This window comes from Rhipicephalus microplus, chromosome 1 (genome assembly GCF_043290135.1).
Source record: "Rhipicephalus microplus isolate Deutch F79 chromosome 1, USDA_Rmic, whole genome shotgun sequence".
NCBI lineage: Eukaryota > Metazoa > Arthropoda > Arachnida > Ixodida > Ixodidae > Rhipicephalus > Rhipicephalus microplus.
In genome coordinates this window covers 43,670,610-43,686,543 of record NC_134700.1, presented here as the reverse complement: position 1 = coordinate 43,686,543, position 15,934 = coordinate 43,670,610, and the positions used below count along the sequence as shown (strand labels likewise).

At 46.3% G+C, this 15,934-nt stretch overlaps 1 protein-coding gene across 7 annotated transcripts in view; it reads right to left on the bottom strand.

The window, feature by feature from the left end:
• The window catches only part of LOC119178803 (proteasome adapter and scaffold protein ECM29), an 881,180-nt gene that overhangs the window by 34,126 nt on the left and 831,120 nt on the right, over nucleotides 1-15,934 (bottom strand). For all 7 annotated transcript variants that reach the window (XM_075895092.1, XM_075895224.1, XM_075895130.1 and 4 more), the window contains one exon: nucleotides 2,525-2,604. In XM_075895092.1, coding sequence (XP_075751207.1) covers nucleotides 2,525-2,604 — 80 coding nt within the window. The remainder of the gene's footprint in view (nucleotides 1-2,524; nucleotides 2,605-15,934) is intronic.

The window sequence follows — 15,934 nt, the reverse complement described above, 5'->3', positions numbered from 1 at the left end:
TCACATTCTCTGTCGATGAAGATAGCCTCAATTATCTCCCTTGTGTTCTGATGCTTATGGCGGAACAAAATATCTGCTTCCCTCACCATTGGCTCACAACCACATTCTCTGCAGGTGAATGGAACGGGGACCTTTTTGTGCAGAAGTCAGGAATCTGTATTGGGTCAAGGGTGGCCCCAATCTTAAGCCATATATTCCTCAGCTGCGTTGATAAAGCAGCCGCCCAGCGCTTAGGTAGCTTGGCCTTGCGTACCTTTCGATACGTTTTTGGTCATCACAGAGCACAACAGCCAGCGTAGCAGGGTAGATAAAATTCTAAGAATTTTTAAGGCATGCGGCAAGGGATTGAAATTCACGTGTGAGCTACCCGCTGGCGCAGAACTTGAGATCCTGGACATTAAACTCAGAGTTAAGAAGGACCATTTGTGCTGGGTATTTAAACCACGCTCTGTAAAAGCGATGTTGAACTTTTCGTCTAGTCATTCTGAAACGATGAAATCCAGTATCATGTGCGCAGCACTGCACGCTGTCCTACAAAAAAGCTGCACACATTCTCTGAAAGAAAGTTTTCAGAGCCAGTTAGAAAAACCGCAGACGTCCGGATACCCGGAAATGGAAATCGTGAGAGCCTGCCATAACCTTGTCAAGTGGGTTAAGGGTGCTAATACGGCAAAAAATACAATAGAGCAAGGGCAAAAGGAAAGGAGGCTGGTGGTTGTACCTTGAGTACATAATTTTTCGCACTGTCAGAAGAAGGCAGGAAGCCGATATGGGGTGCATGTGGCCTTATCTGCCCCCAATAAACTTGCCAATATTTGCTCCCATTTGCATAGGAAACTATCGTGTGTTGGTAAGGCTCGCGGTTCATGTTCAGAAAAATAGAAAGATAGATACATTAGATGCAAGTCAGGTGTTGTGTAGAGGTTGCCGTTGTCATGCGGGTGCATATATATTGGTCAAACCAGACGATGTGTAAATATTAGATTGAGGGAGCATTTGGCATCGCTGAGGGCTACAGGCAGTTTGCACCTGCCATGGGGTTGCGAGCCAATGGTGAGGGAAGCCATAGACTTCCCTCACCATTGGCTCACAGCCATTTTGTTCCGCCATAGGCATCAGAACACAAGGGAGATAATAGAGGCTATCTTCATCGACAGAGAATGTGAAGGGTGCATAAGCTATCCGTCTGTTCCCCTTAGCGAAAAGGAACTGCAATTTATAAAGTGCCAACTATCTTGCAATGCTTCACAAGTCTGTTTCTTGTAAGTATGGCCAGTTGTGTAGATAGGTTTCTTGTTTCTTGACGCACGTAGATGCTCCACGTGTCCTCAAAAAGTCACATTACATGAATGACTCTGCTGCACATGCATAGTTGCTCTGTCGAAGCAGGCTAACCTGTGTATATATTTGTGCCTTTCTTTTAATAAATCTTTAGTTGAGAGTCAGCACTCGTGTTGTCCTATACTTCATATATATCCTTGTCCTGTGAGTTGTCAAAAATAAACCATCACTAACTAGCCCAGATTTTCCTTCTTGTGACTTATTACCTCATCAGAGAGTGTCAGTGCAGCATAAGACCCAAGTCTTCCGGTTCTTCGTTCTTAGGTGCTTTCCCTATTTTCTTCCGATTGCGAGCTGTGCCAAGGCATAATAACAAAAAAGGAAGGCAAGGATCACCGGGACTAATTTGATGTCACTGCTTAAGCTCATGCAGCATCTCAACCAGTTGGGGGCCATAAGATGGCAAGAATGGTGCCTTTGTATCCCATCAGAGAGTGTCAGTGCCCAGAAGACACAGAGTCGTTCGGTCCTTCGTTCTTAGGTGCTTTCCCCATTTTCTTCTGTTTGCGAGCTGCGCCAAGGCAGAAAAAAAAAAGGGGGACACGAAAGGCACTGGCACCATTCTGATGTCACCGTTTAAACTCATTCAGCATCTCAACCAGCAGGGGGCCCCAAGATGGTGGGCACCGTGACTTTTTATCTCATCAGAGAGCGCCAGCGCAGCATAAGACCTGAGTAATTCGGTTCTTCGTTCTTAGGTGCTTTCCCTACTTATTTCTGTTTGTGAGCTGCGCCAAAGCAGAACAAAAAAGGAATGCGAGGGGCACTGGCACTAATCTGAAGTCACCATTTAAGCTCATGCAGCATGTCAAGCCGCTGGAGGCCCTAAAATGGTGACAACCGTGACGTTAATGCAAATTATGTATACTATTTGATTTCCATTTGAAATTATTGAACCTAAATTACTATTTGATCAGAATTCGGTTTGAACTTAAAATTCACTTTTTGCACAAGCCTAGTGTTGTGGGAACAATAGGAAATCACTTGTTCTGGTACAACAAAAGTAACATATATAGGAATTTATGGTGAGTACCCTCAACTATGCTTTTACTGCATACAGGAGAGGTCAGCCCGTGTGAAAGTGGTATGATAGCAGTAGTGCATCTCCAAAATGACCAGGTCTGGGCTGAGAAAAACAGTGCAGTACTCCAAAGACAGCCTTCAGCCACCAGTTGCTACTCACCCAAAGCCTCGCACGCCACTTGCACAATACCATTGACCATGGACACCACCTCTTCAGATGCCTGCACTGGCCATGAGAGCCTGTCCAAGAAGAGAATATACCAGCAAAAAATAAAGTTCAATGGGACATAACGTTGAGAAATAGACAGAAGCAGTCACACACTGCCATCTGTGGAATACCATCTGCACACATTCTGAGCACACATGAATGTCTGACCAGAGTGCTTTGCACAGAGAATGACAGAACAGCGTGATGTTCTCAATGAACAGAGTCAACGTTGTCAACACGGCACCCATTAGTGTGCGTGGGTATTTCAAGAAACCACGTCAAAATCCTTGCAAAAGTCATTGAAAACTTTCGTCTTAGTGCTTTTTCTATTAACCTTTTGTGCAGCAGTGTGACTCATAGGTCCCCCTTATTATTTTTTTTTTCAGCATGTTTCAATTCTTTAGATCAAAGCCACTGAATCAATTGCTTTCAGATATTTAGTGCAGCAGCACGAATGTTCTAGAAAGACGTTGTGGTAGTTGTTTTGGTTATATTTGTGATGTGAAAGCACATGTGCGTGTTTCAAACGAACAATTTCGTTTGCACGCGCTGCAGCCTTTCTATCAAGTTTCGGTGTGCCCTCCACCTGATTCATCAGCATGAGAGGCAAGCACGTCATACTCACGAGCTCCTAAATATCCTATTATGGTGGTTTCCTTTGTTTCTACTGACAAAGTTTTCTTAAAAATCTGCTTGATGCAAAAATGACAGCCGTTTAGTGATCTATTTTTGAAAGTGTTGATGATGATGATGAGTAGTTTTTTAGTGGCGCAAGGGCCAATTGATGGCCAAGGAGCGCCATTTCAATTGACTACAGATATGAACAATGATATGATGCGTGGCTGTAAAGGGGCCTTAAAATTCCTCGCTCTAACGCGGGTTAAAACATGAAAGTAATAAAATCATGACAGTGACGTGACATATGTGTGGTGATAGCTGATGGCAAAATGTCATAATAATAAAGCCATGATGAAGATATAGTCACCGCAGCCACGACCACTCTATAGAGGTCGTGCTACGGATGACCTCGAAATATCGGGTGAAAGCTTTGCACTTCTTTTAAAAATGTAAAAAGTGTTTGCAGTTTAAAAAGCGGATCCCTACCGATGAGCATCCCAGGGTGTAGAGGGAGCTGCTGTCGGTAGGGCAGTAAAAAGTGCTTTTTTCTTAGAGCATCTAGCTCATTGCACTGGACGAGAATGTGGACAACCGTAAGGGGCTCTCCACATCTCTCACAATATGGTGGATTACCGGTAGACAGAAGAAATGAATGTGTAGAATGTGTGTGTCCAGTCCTAAGCCTTGTTAGTATTACTTCCGTGTGTCGTGATTTTGATAGTGGCGGCCAATAACCTAGTTGCGGCTTAATAGCATGGAGTTTATTATCTGTTTGTTTATCCCACATGCTCTGCCAATACCCCCTGAGCTTTCGTTTTATAAAAGGTTTTAAGTCAAGTGCAGGGACTGGTGTTGGTGCATTGGCAGTAGTGACATTGGCGCAAGCAGCCAGATAGTCGGCCAAAACGTTCCCTTGTATTTCACGGTGCCCTGGAACCCAGCAGACAACGACATGCTGTTTTGATGCGTAGAGTGTGCACAGAAGTAAGTAGAGTGACACCAGCACGGGGTTCTTGTGTTTTTTAGGAGTTTTCAGGTCTTTGACCACGCTTAGGGAATCTGTGTATATTACCGCCTTTTGTAATTTTATCTGTTTAATGTGTTTTACGACCGCCAGTATTGCGTAAGTTTCTCCTGTGAAAATGCTTGCATTAGGATGAAGAACGCCGGCCTCAGAAAAGGATTGGCCTATTGCTGCATATGACACAGAAGTGTTTGACTTTGACGCATCAGTAAAGAACTCAGGGCATGTGTATTTATGTTGTAGTTCTAAAAAGTATGTATGTATGTGTGCAAGTGGTGCGTGCTTTGTGACATCAACAAAAGAAACATCACAGTCTATAAGCTGCCACTGCCACGGTGGCAGATATGTTGCAGGAGCCATCAAACTGGGTTCAAGAAGAGGCACACCTGTTCCTTCGGCCAAGCTCCTTACACGCAGCGCGTAGGGCTGCCTAACCGAAGGTCGGTTCTCGAACAAGCCAGAACAAGACAAATCATTAATTGTGAAATAGGAAAATGTTTCTTGTCTGCCTTCACCTTGAAAAAGTACAAAAAGGACAGGGAACATCTTTGTAGGTGGAGCGACCATTCATTCGAATCCACGTACAGGCTCTCCACAGGGCTGGTGCGGAAAGCACCCGTAGAGAGGCGAATGCCTAGATGGTGGACAGGGTCGAGAATTTTCAAGGCTGATGGTGTTGCCGACTGATAGACTATAGCGCCGTAATCTAGGCGTGTGCGTACGAGGCTTTTATATAAGTTAATTAAACATTTCCTGTCACTTCCCCATGTAGTGTGTGACAACACTTTCAAAATGTTCATTGTTTTTAAGCACCTGTCCCTTAAATACTTTATGTGTGGGATGAAAGTTAGCTTAGTGTCTAATATGAGACCGAGAAACTTGTGCTCGGTCTTCACTGACAGAGGTTGACCATGCAGGTCAATGTCGGGGTCAGGATGGTGGAGGCCCCTCTTTCGGCTGAACAAGACACAAGTGCTCTTTTGCGCGTTGAGTATAAAACCATTCTTGTTTGCCCATTGAGATACCTTGTTCAACCCTAGTTGAACTTGACGTTGGCACATTGAGATGTTGAAAGATTTGTAACCAATCTGCACATCATCGACATATATGCAGTAAAAAATATTTCGTGGGTAAGACAGGTGCAAAGAATTCATTTTAACTATGAAAAGTGTACAGCTCAATACACCTCCTTGTGGCACTCCCATTTCTTGGACAAATACTCGAGATAAGAGAGTGCCAACTTAGACACGGAATGTACGGTTGGACAGGTAGCCTTCGATAACTGTCAGCATTCTACCCCGCACACCTAAATGTGACAGGTCTCGCAATATGCCGAAGCGCCATGCAGTGTCATATGCCTTTTCCATATCGAGAAACACAGAAAGAAAAAATTGCTTATGAACAAAAGCGTCGCGAATTTGCGCCTCGATACGAACAAGGTGGTCAGTGGTGGACCGAGCCTCTCGAAAACCACACTGGTATGGGTCAAGTAGGCCACTAATTTCAAGGAAGTGCATCAGGCGCCTGTTAATCAGACTTTGCAAATACAGCTGGTTAATGCTATTGGCCTGTAGCTGGAAACTGAGGCCGGGTCCTTGCCTTGTTTTAGAATTGGGATAATGATAGCTTCCTTCCTGGCTGAGGGTAGCTCGCCAGAAGACCATATCGCATTATAGAGAGAGAGGAGAGCTTTCTGGGTTTCAGTGGGCAGGTGTTTCAACATTTCATATGCCACACGGTCCGGGCCTGGGGCAGATTTATTGCAGCAGGCAAGTGAGGCCTGCAGTTCAGCAAAACAGAAAGGTTCGTTGTATGCCTCATGTGTTCTGGGCTTGCGCTCTAATCTCTGTTTTTCTATTGCGGTTTTGTATCGTCGGAACGCTTCACTATAGTGTGTTGAGCTGGAGACCTGTTCAAAGTGCGCTCCGAGAGTGTTTGCCTGGTCTTCCAAACTCTCCCCTTGTGTGTTCACTAGAGGAAGCGAATGTGCTTCTCGTCCTGCCACCTTACCAACCATGCTCCAGACTCTCGACTCATCTGTGTATGAGTTAATGCCCGATACGAATTTGTGCCAACTTTCTCTTCTCGCCTGTCGGCGCGTCCTCCTTGCTTGCGACTTGACGTTCTTAAAGTTTACAAGATTCTCGGCTGTGGGCGAGTCTCTAAGCAACCTCCATGCCTTATTTTGTTTTTTTCTAGCATCACGGCACTCATTATTCCACCATGGGACTCGTCGTTTGCTTGACGGTCCACATGTTTGGGGAATACATTTTGCTGCTGCATCAACCAAGAAAGCTGTAAAGTAGCATACAGCATCCTCTATGCTCAATGCCGCCATGTCAGTCCAAGATAATAAAGTCATTTTTTGAAACTTTCCCCAATCAGCTTTGTCGGTGAGCCATTTTGGAACTTGTGCAGGACATGTACTTGTTATTGATGAGCTGATAACGATAGGAAAATGGTCACTACCATATGGATCATTAATAACTTCCCATTTAAGTAGAGGCAGGAGTGATGGGGATATTATGCTGAGGTCTATTGCTGAGTACGTATTGTTAGCAATGTTGTAGTATGTTGGCGCTTTCCGATTCAGAAAGCATGCACCGCAAGAAAAAAGAAGCTGTTCAATCAGGCGACCTCGAGCATCGCAGCGAGAGTCACCCCACAGATTGCTATGTGCATTGAAATCTCCCAGAAGAATATAAGGTTCTGGAAGTTCGTCTATGAGGGACTCGAATTCATGCTTTTCGAGACGGTGTTGTGGAGGTATGTATAGAGAGCAGATGGTGACGAGCTTATTCAATAGAACTGCTCGAACAGCCACCGCCTCAAGGGATGTTTGTAATGTTAGGTGTGTGCATGCAATCCCTTGATTGACTATAATGGCAACACCACCGGATGGCACAATGGCATCATTCCGGTCTTTCCGAAAGATAATGTAGAGACGTAAAAAGTTGGTGTGTTTCGGTTTGAGGTGTGTCTCTTGTACGCACAGCACTTTAGGTGTATGTTTGTGTAAAAGTTCCTGGATATCGTCGAGGTTTCTCAACAGTCCTCTGACGTTCCACTGTAGTATTTGTGTCATTTTAATTTAGTGTGGTGCTGTGCATACAGAGGTGTTGCGTTAGTTTACAGGGCCTTTTGAGGGCCCTGTGATTCGAGGTTTTTCTTTTTTGGCGCGCTCCAAGGAGTTGCGCCTATCCTTCGGCGTCTGAGGCGCCGGAGGAGTGGGATTTGTATCCATCACCTCGTGTGAGGTGGTGGATGGTGCCTGCTGGGCAGGCACACTCACTGAACTTTCGGACCTGACTGCGCCTGCAGTGTCCGAGGTTCAGCAGACACTAGGGTCTGCCGGCCCTGTTTGTCAGGTGGCGGAGCAGTACAGGCTGCTCCAGCCGGGGGCGCTGGTGGCACGACCGCGGCCACACACTGTGTGGAATTCGCGGGTGCCGAGGCATGTGGCGCGGCGCCCCGGCGCGTCACATCTGCAAAGGAGGGATAAAATGGGTTGCGTATTGCGAAGCGTTGGCGCGCTTCTTGGAATGTGAGATTAAATTTAACTTTAAGTTCTACTATTTGTTTCTCTTTTTTCTATGCGGGGCATGATCGTGAGTAGGCAGCGTGATCTCCTTTACAGTTCGAACAATGAGTTGTTTCTGAGGTGCAGTTGTCTGATATGTGTTGAATGGATGCGCACTTTGCGCAAGTGGCACGCCCTCTGCAACTCTGCGATCCATGACCGAAACGTTGGCACTTGAAACATCGACGAGGGTTGGGAATGTATGGTCTTACACGAAGCTTACAATAGCCGGTTTCGATTGATTCTGGTAGGTCACTTGTTCCGAAGGTAATTATTACGTGTTTTGTAGGGGTCAGTTTGTTGTTGCATCTTATTGTTATTCGTTGGACTTTGACCATGTTCTGGTCCTGCCAACCTTCGAGCAGCTCACTTTCAGAAAGCTCAGTAAGATCATCATCAGAAATTACGCCACGGACAGTGTTCATGGACCTATGTGGGCCCACCGAAACAGGGGTTTCCCCAAAGGCCACAAGCTTAGACAGCTTTTCATACTGAGCTTTGTCACGAACCTCCAGAAGAAGATCGCCACTTCCCATCTTTGTTACTTTGTAACCTGGGCCTATTGCTTCTGTGAGAGTTTTGGAGACGAGGAAAGGTGAAATAGCTCGGACTGTCTTCTTTTCGTTTTGACTGTGAATTACATGGTACTTTGGGAATGTGGGCTTTGGTGTGTTAGGCAAGAAAGTATCTTCGGTGCGCCACCTTTTTAGGGAGCGATCAGGAAGGGGGGGAAAGATTTTGCCATAAAATACAATAAAGTTCGGCGGCGATGGTGGCCACCCACCACCGAGCCCAACAAGGGGACGCTACAAGGTTGACTAGTGAACACTTGGAGACGCCAGCCATGCATCGCCGCTATAACCGAATATAACTACCCAAGGTTGGGTAACTACACAGGGTTAACCCTCGCCGCCAGGAAATTCTGAAGTAAACGGAAAAGAGGAGAAGACAGGACAGATAAAAAGTAGAGATAAAGACGAAGATGTAGGAAGACAGAGATAGGAAAAGGCGACTGCCGATTTCCCCTGGGTGGGTCAGCCCAGGGGTGCCGTCTACGTGAAGCCGGGGCCAAAGGGGTGTGTTGCCTCTGCCGGGGGGGGGGGGGGGGGGGCCTTAAAGGTCCAATCGCCCAGCGTCGGCTCAACCCCCGGGATCCCCTTTTCCACGGACACGGCAAAGCCACGCACGGCTAGGCGTGGGGGGGAGTAGAAACTCCCCCGTTAGCTCGGGTCCGTGGTGTTGCTACACACCAAACGCCTACTTGCGCAGGCGCCCCTGCGGGGATTTTTGAAAGTGTAGATAGTCGCTTGCATTGCATGCAGTTGATTGCAGTAGTCAATCTTCATTCTATTTATTGCAGGGAAGTACCTTACCATCGAGGAAGCAGTGTAGCTTCCTTCATGGTCAAAAAATTGGACTGTTGTAGGCTAGGCCAGTACCCACATCTTCTGCTTGAGTGTGATTGGTGAGTGGATGTACAATGGACCTTATTAGATTACTTTTTTCATGATAGAAGAGTTGGTATTTGTAGGCTCTGTCCTTCAAGTTTTTGTAAGGCAGCTGTAAATTGGCATATTAAAAGAGTACTTCTTTTAAATTAATTGACTGTCTCTCAGCGGGCAGTGAGACATGTATGTCCCACTTTTTCAGAATGAAGGGAACAAGTGTAAACTTAAGGGCTCATTTTTTCTTTTTTAGGCACAATAATAATCAGAACTAACAGACATTGATGCCAAGAAAAGTATAGGGGATGTTATTTGAAGTAATTATAATGCAAGTGTGAAGAAAGAAGAGCTGATGAAAATCAGACAGCTTTTTCAACCTTGGAGCCTTCGATAGAAGAGAGGGAAATGCGTGGCCTTGATAGGACCTCGAAGCTGTCATCATCAACACAACAGTGCAGCTCAAAAATAATCACAACATATCCATGAAGTGAATGATGGTGAGTAGGCGAGGCTGTGAGATCATTCGTTGTTACCGTAAATCACCCATGACATCGCCCACTTATGCATGTAAACGAGTGACAAAGCGGTGTACAGTTATATAAGATGTTTATTGGTCATAAATGGTAAGCTGTGTGGAGCTGTGGATTTTGTTTTGCCTTCATTATCATTGCTTTATGGTCCGTGAGATGATTGCTTCCCCTCGGTATTACAGTTAAACCTAGATATAAAGAAATTAATAAATTCCCAGAAAAATTCTTTATAAAGAGGATTTAGTTATATGCAGGTTCGGTATGAAAGTTTGAAAATAAACGCGCAAATTAATCAAAAGAGGAACTGAAGGCAGAGCTAGCCCATAACACTTATTTTACCAAATAAGTGTTACCACTTACCAATTATAAACACTCGCGATACCAATTATATAAACACTCGCAGCGGGTTTTTGCCGTGTTCCGTAACAAGTTCAAATTGATAATACATATGCCTTCGCGCACCGTAACTTTCACGATGCGGGCGAAAGCGTGCGAACGCTGCTGAAGCAGAGAACAAATGATTCGGCCCATACATATCGCCTGAAAAGTGCATAAATTCTCCCGCGCACTGGTGTTAGACCTGCCATCGAATGCTCAAACAGAAAGTAAAACAGCCATCTCGAACGAGCATGAAACAACGCTGGCAAGAGGGGTGCGGTTTCAACGTGAAGGGAATGTGTGAAAAGAGCACTTCTCCCTGGAGCGGCCGTATACTCACACCAGTGTTTTTTTTTTTTTTTGGTAGGAGTTTAGCGACATTGGATCCAGAAGAGTTGGCTGCCAACTTTACTTCTTATAACATTACAATTTTTTACTATCGCGATCATTGCATTGCATTGAACGTGCCGCCGTGCTGCCAGAACTAATTGGCTAATTACGAAAGCTACCAGCCTGCGATCTCGCTGGGCGGTGCAAAACAAAAGCGACCTCATAAAAAACCATCATCACCGTGTTCTCGGAGAGTTTCCATCAGCGCCTAATCTTACATACCCTCGGTAGTGAGGACACGGTTGTCCAAAATTAAGGAAAGTCACAGTTTCGCCACAAGGGTAAAGCAATGAATGTTATAAGAACCTAAATGTAATGCTTAGAATGACAAGCACAATGAAACGTGTAGAGCGCTGCTCACGCACAAATTACGCACGAAAACAACATACACAGGATGACAGCAAACTAACAACGTTTACTGCTCGACACTTAGCGCGCTGTTTACGAACTAACAAGTGCCTCAGTTGTTACTTCGCTGTGTTTAAAAAGCGCACTCTTTTTGCAAACGGCGCCTGTCCAGCGAGCGAAGTGATCTTTGTGTACTCGGCAACTGAATGCAATCGTTCCGGTCAAAGTCGGAGGTGCGCGATTCTCCCCACCAAAAGATAAGCGCCCGCGCACGCGCATCTAACCCCTCTCCATTCAGGTGGCAATGTACGAGTGGGATATAAGTGTGTGTCGGCACACCGTGACAAGCTGGGTGCTTAGCGCGGGTGGCTTTTTAAAAACAATATTAAAAACGATAGCCTTTCTTGGGGACCTTTGACATGAAAATTTTGGTCTGTCTTTACATTTGTCTGTTTGTCCACCCTTAACGGTTCCGGATACTTTAACGGCGCCAGCAGATACCCCCACACGATCGACCCCATTTGCAGCGCCCCCCAATGTTGCTCAAGCTTCAGCGTTCATACGTGAGCGATTGCCAATTAAAAAGTAATTATTGCGCATATCTGAGGTGCCATAACAACACGTATATATTCTGTATGTGCGTCTTTTACTAGAAATGACATACGTAATTCTAAGGACCGTAGCGTTTATCACGTCGCGCTGACCATGCAACGCTTCCACGAAAAGGCAAGTGTTACCAACACTTTGCTAAGACGACAGGGTGGTGGCATCTGCCCGTCGCCTTGCGTTCTACACCTTATCACCTCTGAGACGGGCGCGCACGCTTGTCTGAGAGCCACGCGCTTTGTTTTCTATGAAAACGGCCAGATAGCGCTTATGTCTCACGTGTGTTGTGACTTGATGCGCTTGTTCGCCTCCGCTGCACGCTCGAGGCACTCTAACGCAGCGCCTCCTGAATACTATTCACCGATTTTCTTGCGCAGAACATCAAATAAATGTTTTGTTCACTCTCTCCACACAGAAGACTATTGTCTTTCGACGGCATTTGCACATTAACATGCAGATACACGGCCAATTTTTTTTTCTTCAGTGTTCATATATATGGATACTATACATATACGATGAATGATGGCGGCGACAAAAAACCAGCCAAGACTGTCTATATACATAATTGCTATCACAATAAAAATAAACAAAGCAAAGCTGAATGTCGTTCGGGGGCCACACTATGCGCGTGCAGTGAAACTATGCAGGCGCGCACGGCGTCGAAAACGAAAAGCGAATGGCACGGACACATACACGGATACCACTGAAAACTATTCGTTAAAGCGCCCTCCATATGCAGTGTGGCCCCGCATATGTGACTCTACCTAAAAGCGTGGTGCTGCCAACGCGCAGTAGTTCAAGGTAGTGCAAGGTCGGTTGGTGCAGAAGCAGCGCGCAACGAGAGATAAGTTTCTCTTCATTTCTTTGTGTTTGTGAACAACATTATTTTTTTTTTCTCCTAATCAATAATTAGCGTTGCAAGTACTGTAGGCGTGGGACACGGGCAACGTTGTAGTGACGGTGATCACGTGAAGGGGCTAGGCGGCTGTTTTGAAGAACGTCGGGGCGCCCGGTTAGTTGTTAAAAAGCTAGAGCCCAACACGAAGGGGACCTAGTGAGAGGCTACTAGTGAAATTGAACACGTATGTGTGCGGTGTAGGCGGCAGCTTCTAACAGCTCTTGAGGAAGAAGAGTTAGCAGAGACGGCTGGATAGCGGGATAAGGGTTGAACTTAGGGCTGTCGGGTGCTCGGTGCGATGGTCAGGCGGGCGATGACTAAGGAGGCTAGGAAAACCACAGGCGAGAGTGAGCTGGTGCAGTGCGAAGAATGCAAGCGCTGGTGCTACTTGGACGAGACAGCATTCACGAGCTTGGCCGACGTGCAGAGGGCGAGCTTCGTGTGCAGGCTGTGCGAGGCACTGAAGGCGGCCGTGCAGCGCATGGAGGCTAGCATCGAGGGACTTCAGCAGGGGGAGCTTAGGGCGGAACGGGAGCAGAGGATAGAACCCCAAAAACAGCTCGGAGCATCGCGTGAGCGGGAGGAAGCTACCCCCAGCCTATTAGAGCAAATGAAGGGCGACCTTCGAAAGGAACAGGAAGGGTGGACCGAGCTCTAGCAGCGGGTAAAAGAACTGATGGCGCTTTGCCCCGGCCCTGAGCGGTGTGAGACGGAAGGCATGGGTAGCGGAGAAGGTGACAGGCGGGAGGGAACAGGTGAGAAGGGAGGTCAGGGCGCCGCAGTGTCTGGCCACAACACGGAGGCCCCGAGAACATATAGCTCGGTGGCACGGCAGTCTTCGAGAGGGCAGCAACACAGGACAGACGGCAGAGAGAGAAACAGGTGAAGCAAACAGGGGCGCCATCACAAACAAGAAGCCAGCGATTGGAGCATAGAAGGGTCCTGGTGGTGGGGGACTCTAACGAGGCCAAGGTTAGGAATGGCGTCTTCAAGACAGTGAAGGAAGATGGGAGAGAGAGGGTGGAGACCCAGTCAGGGAAGGGCATGATGGATGCACTGGCCAAAGCTCAGGAGGTTGTAGAGAACAGCATGGAGGGCGAAAATTTCGTTATTATTCATGCTGGGCTCAATGATGTGTTGAAGGGCAAGGATGAGAACCTTCAAAGACAGTTAAAGGATGGGATGCGTAAGCTCCGAGAAGCCTCTGGGAGTGCGCATGTGACCATATGCACAGTCCCAGAGGTCTGGGGGTAGTCTCGTGGGATTGAAAGGAGGGAAGTGGAGGCCAACTGTGTGATCAAGGGAATGAGCCGGCAACTCAAATACGGCGTAATGGAGCTGAACCAAGACGTGTACGAGCCCGGAGCTCGCCCCTTTGCACAGGATGGCATTCACTACAGTGGTGTGACGGGCAGGAGGGTTGGTAATAGGATAGGTCGTCAAGCCACAGCTTTTATAGAGGGGCCCAGAGCTCTGAGGCCAACAGTGTAGCAGAAGACGGTTCTAAAGGTGCACAAATATTTGAGCCACACGAAGTCCATGGGAGAAGAAAAAAACGTAAGCACAAGGGCCGAGCTAATTCAGACGTAGGCTATATTAACATGCTGGGTGGCACAAATAGGTTAAAGTGGGAAGAGATAGAAGAGCAGTTGAGGCAGGAGGAACTGATGGTATATAGAGTTGTGGAGACACATCTTCGGGACATGGAGCAACCACCTTGCAATCCGGACTACGTATGGGAATATTGTAATAGAACAGAAGGCAGCAGAAAGGGGGTGGTATTGGGGCATTCATTCATAAAAGTACAGACTGGCAATGGGTCAAGCAGGAGTGCAAGGAACATTTATGGCTAAAAGGGAAAATGGCAGGGCATATGACACTCCTTGGTTTGGTGTACTTGTGGACGGGAGCAAAGGCCGAAGAGAAAAACCAGGCAATGGTCGAGTGTATATCAAACGACATTGAGGAATTAGGAAGAAAGTGGGAGATAAATATACTAGCAGATATGAATGCGCACATAGAAGATATAGATGGATATACTGACTCAACAGGCAAAATCATCATAGATATGTGTGAAAGGCATGATTTGATCATTTGCAACAGTACTGAGAAGAGTGAAGGGCAAATAACATGAGAGGTAGGAAGGCTGAAGTCAACGGTTGATTACGCACTGATGTCACATAGGATGTACGATAAGCTCAGGGGAATGCAGATAGACGAAGGTGTCTCCAGAAGTCTGGGTAGTGATCACAAACGTATCAAGCTAAGTTTTGGAAGAGCAGCAAAAGTGGGAAGGAGACAAGATGAGCAACTACAGGAAAATTTTCATTCAGAAAGGCAAATAGAAATTGCTACTAAACAAATTGAGAAAGTAATCACAGAGGATAATAAAACTGTGTGGACATAGACAAATATAATTAGACTGTTTGGACTAGAGCTTGCTAAGACGCGTGACAAGTCACCCCGGAAAAGAAGACACAAACCCAAGAGTTGGTGGGATGAGGAAGTTAAGAGAGCCATAGCAAAACGTCAGGAAGCCTCTAGGGAACACAGACATGCTAAGCAGCGGGGTGAACCGACAGATGATGTTGAAAGAAAATGGGACATCTTTCTAAGCTCTCGAAGGGAAGCATGACTTCTGATCAGTGAAAAGATTAGAAGAAAGGGTGCTCAGTGGCTGGCAGAAGTACATAAAAAAGATAGAAAGGCAGCTGCGAAATTTTGGAACCATCTAAACTCCCTAAGAAATGAAACAAACCTAGAGAAGAGGTTGATAACTACAGATCAAGGTGCTAGGCTAGAAGGGGACAAAGCTTTTGAATGTATAAGAACAAGGGTGACAGAAAAATTTCAACAAAGAAGTGTTTTATGCACCAGAATAGACAAGGATTGATCAAGTGGTGCAATGGCTCCAGTTTTACAACGAGAGTGGGAAAGGGCTGAGAAGAGGGTTCCAAGTAGTACATCAACAGGCTCAGATGGCATTCCAATTATGCTGATAAAGACATTGGGTCAGAAGTCTAAACAGACTTTGAGAGAGGCAGTAAGCGGAATAATAATCGATCAGTAAGCGGAACCAAATCTGGGAGTACAAGGTGATATGGGATGGATATCATTTGAGAGCAGGGAAGCTAGCAGCAAGATAAAATTTGAGAAGCGATTGAGAGAAATGGGGGAGGAGCGTTGGGCTAGGAAGGTATTCAGCTACTTGTACATGAAGAATGTAGATACAAAATGGAGGAAGCCAACTAGGAAACTGAGGAGTAAATGCTTAGAAAACAGCAGGTGGCCAAACCAAAAAGAACTATCGGTTAGGAAGAAAGTGAAGGAAACGGAGACTGACATGTGGAGAGTTGGCATGATTAAGTCCGCACTAGAGATCTATCAAACTTTTAAGCAGGAAATAGCCAAGGAAAGAATCTATGATAATACTCGGGGTAGTTCTCTACTGTTTGAGGCCAGGACGGGAGTATTGCGAACCAAGACACATTGGGCTAAATACGAAGCGATAGACACGGTATGCAGTGCATGTGGGGAGGAGGAGG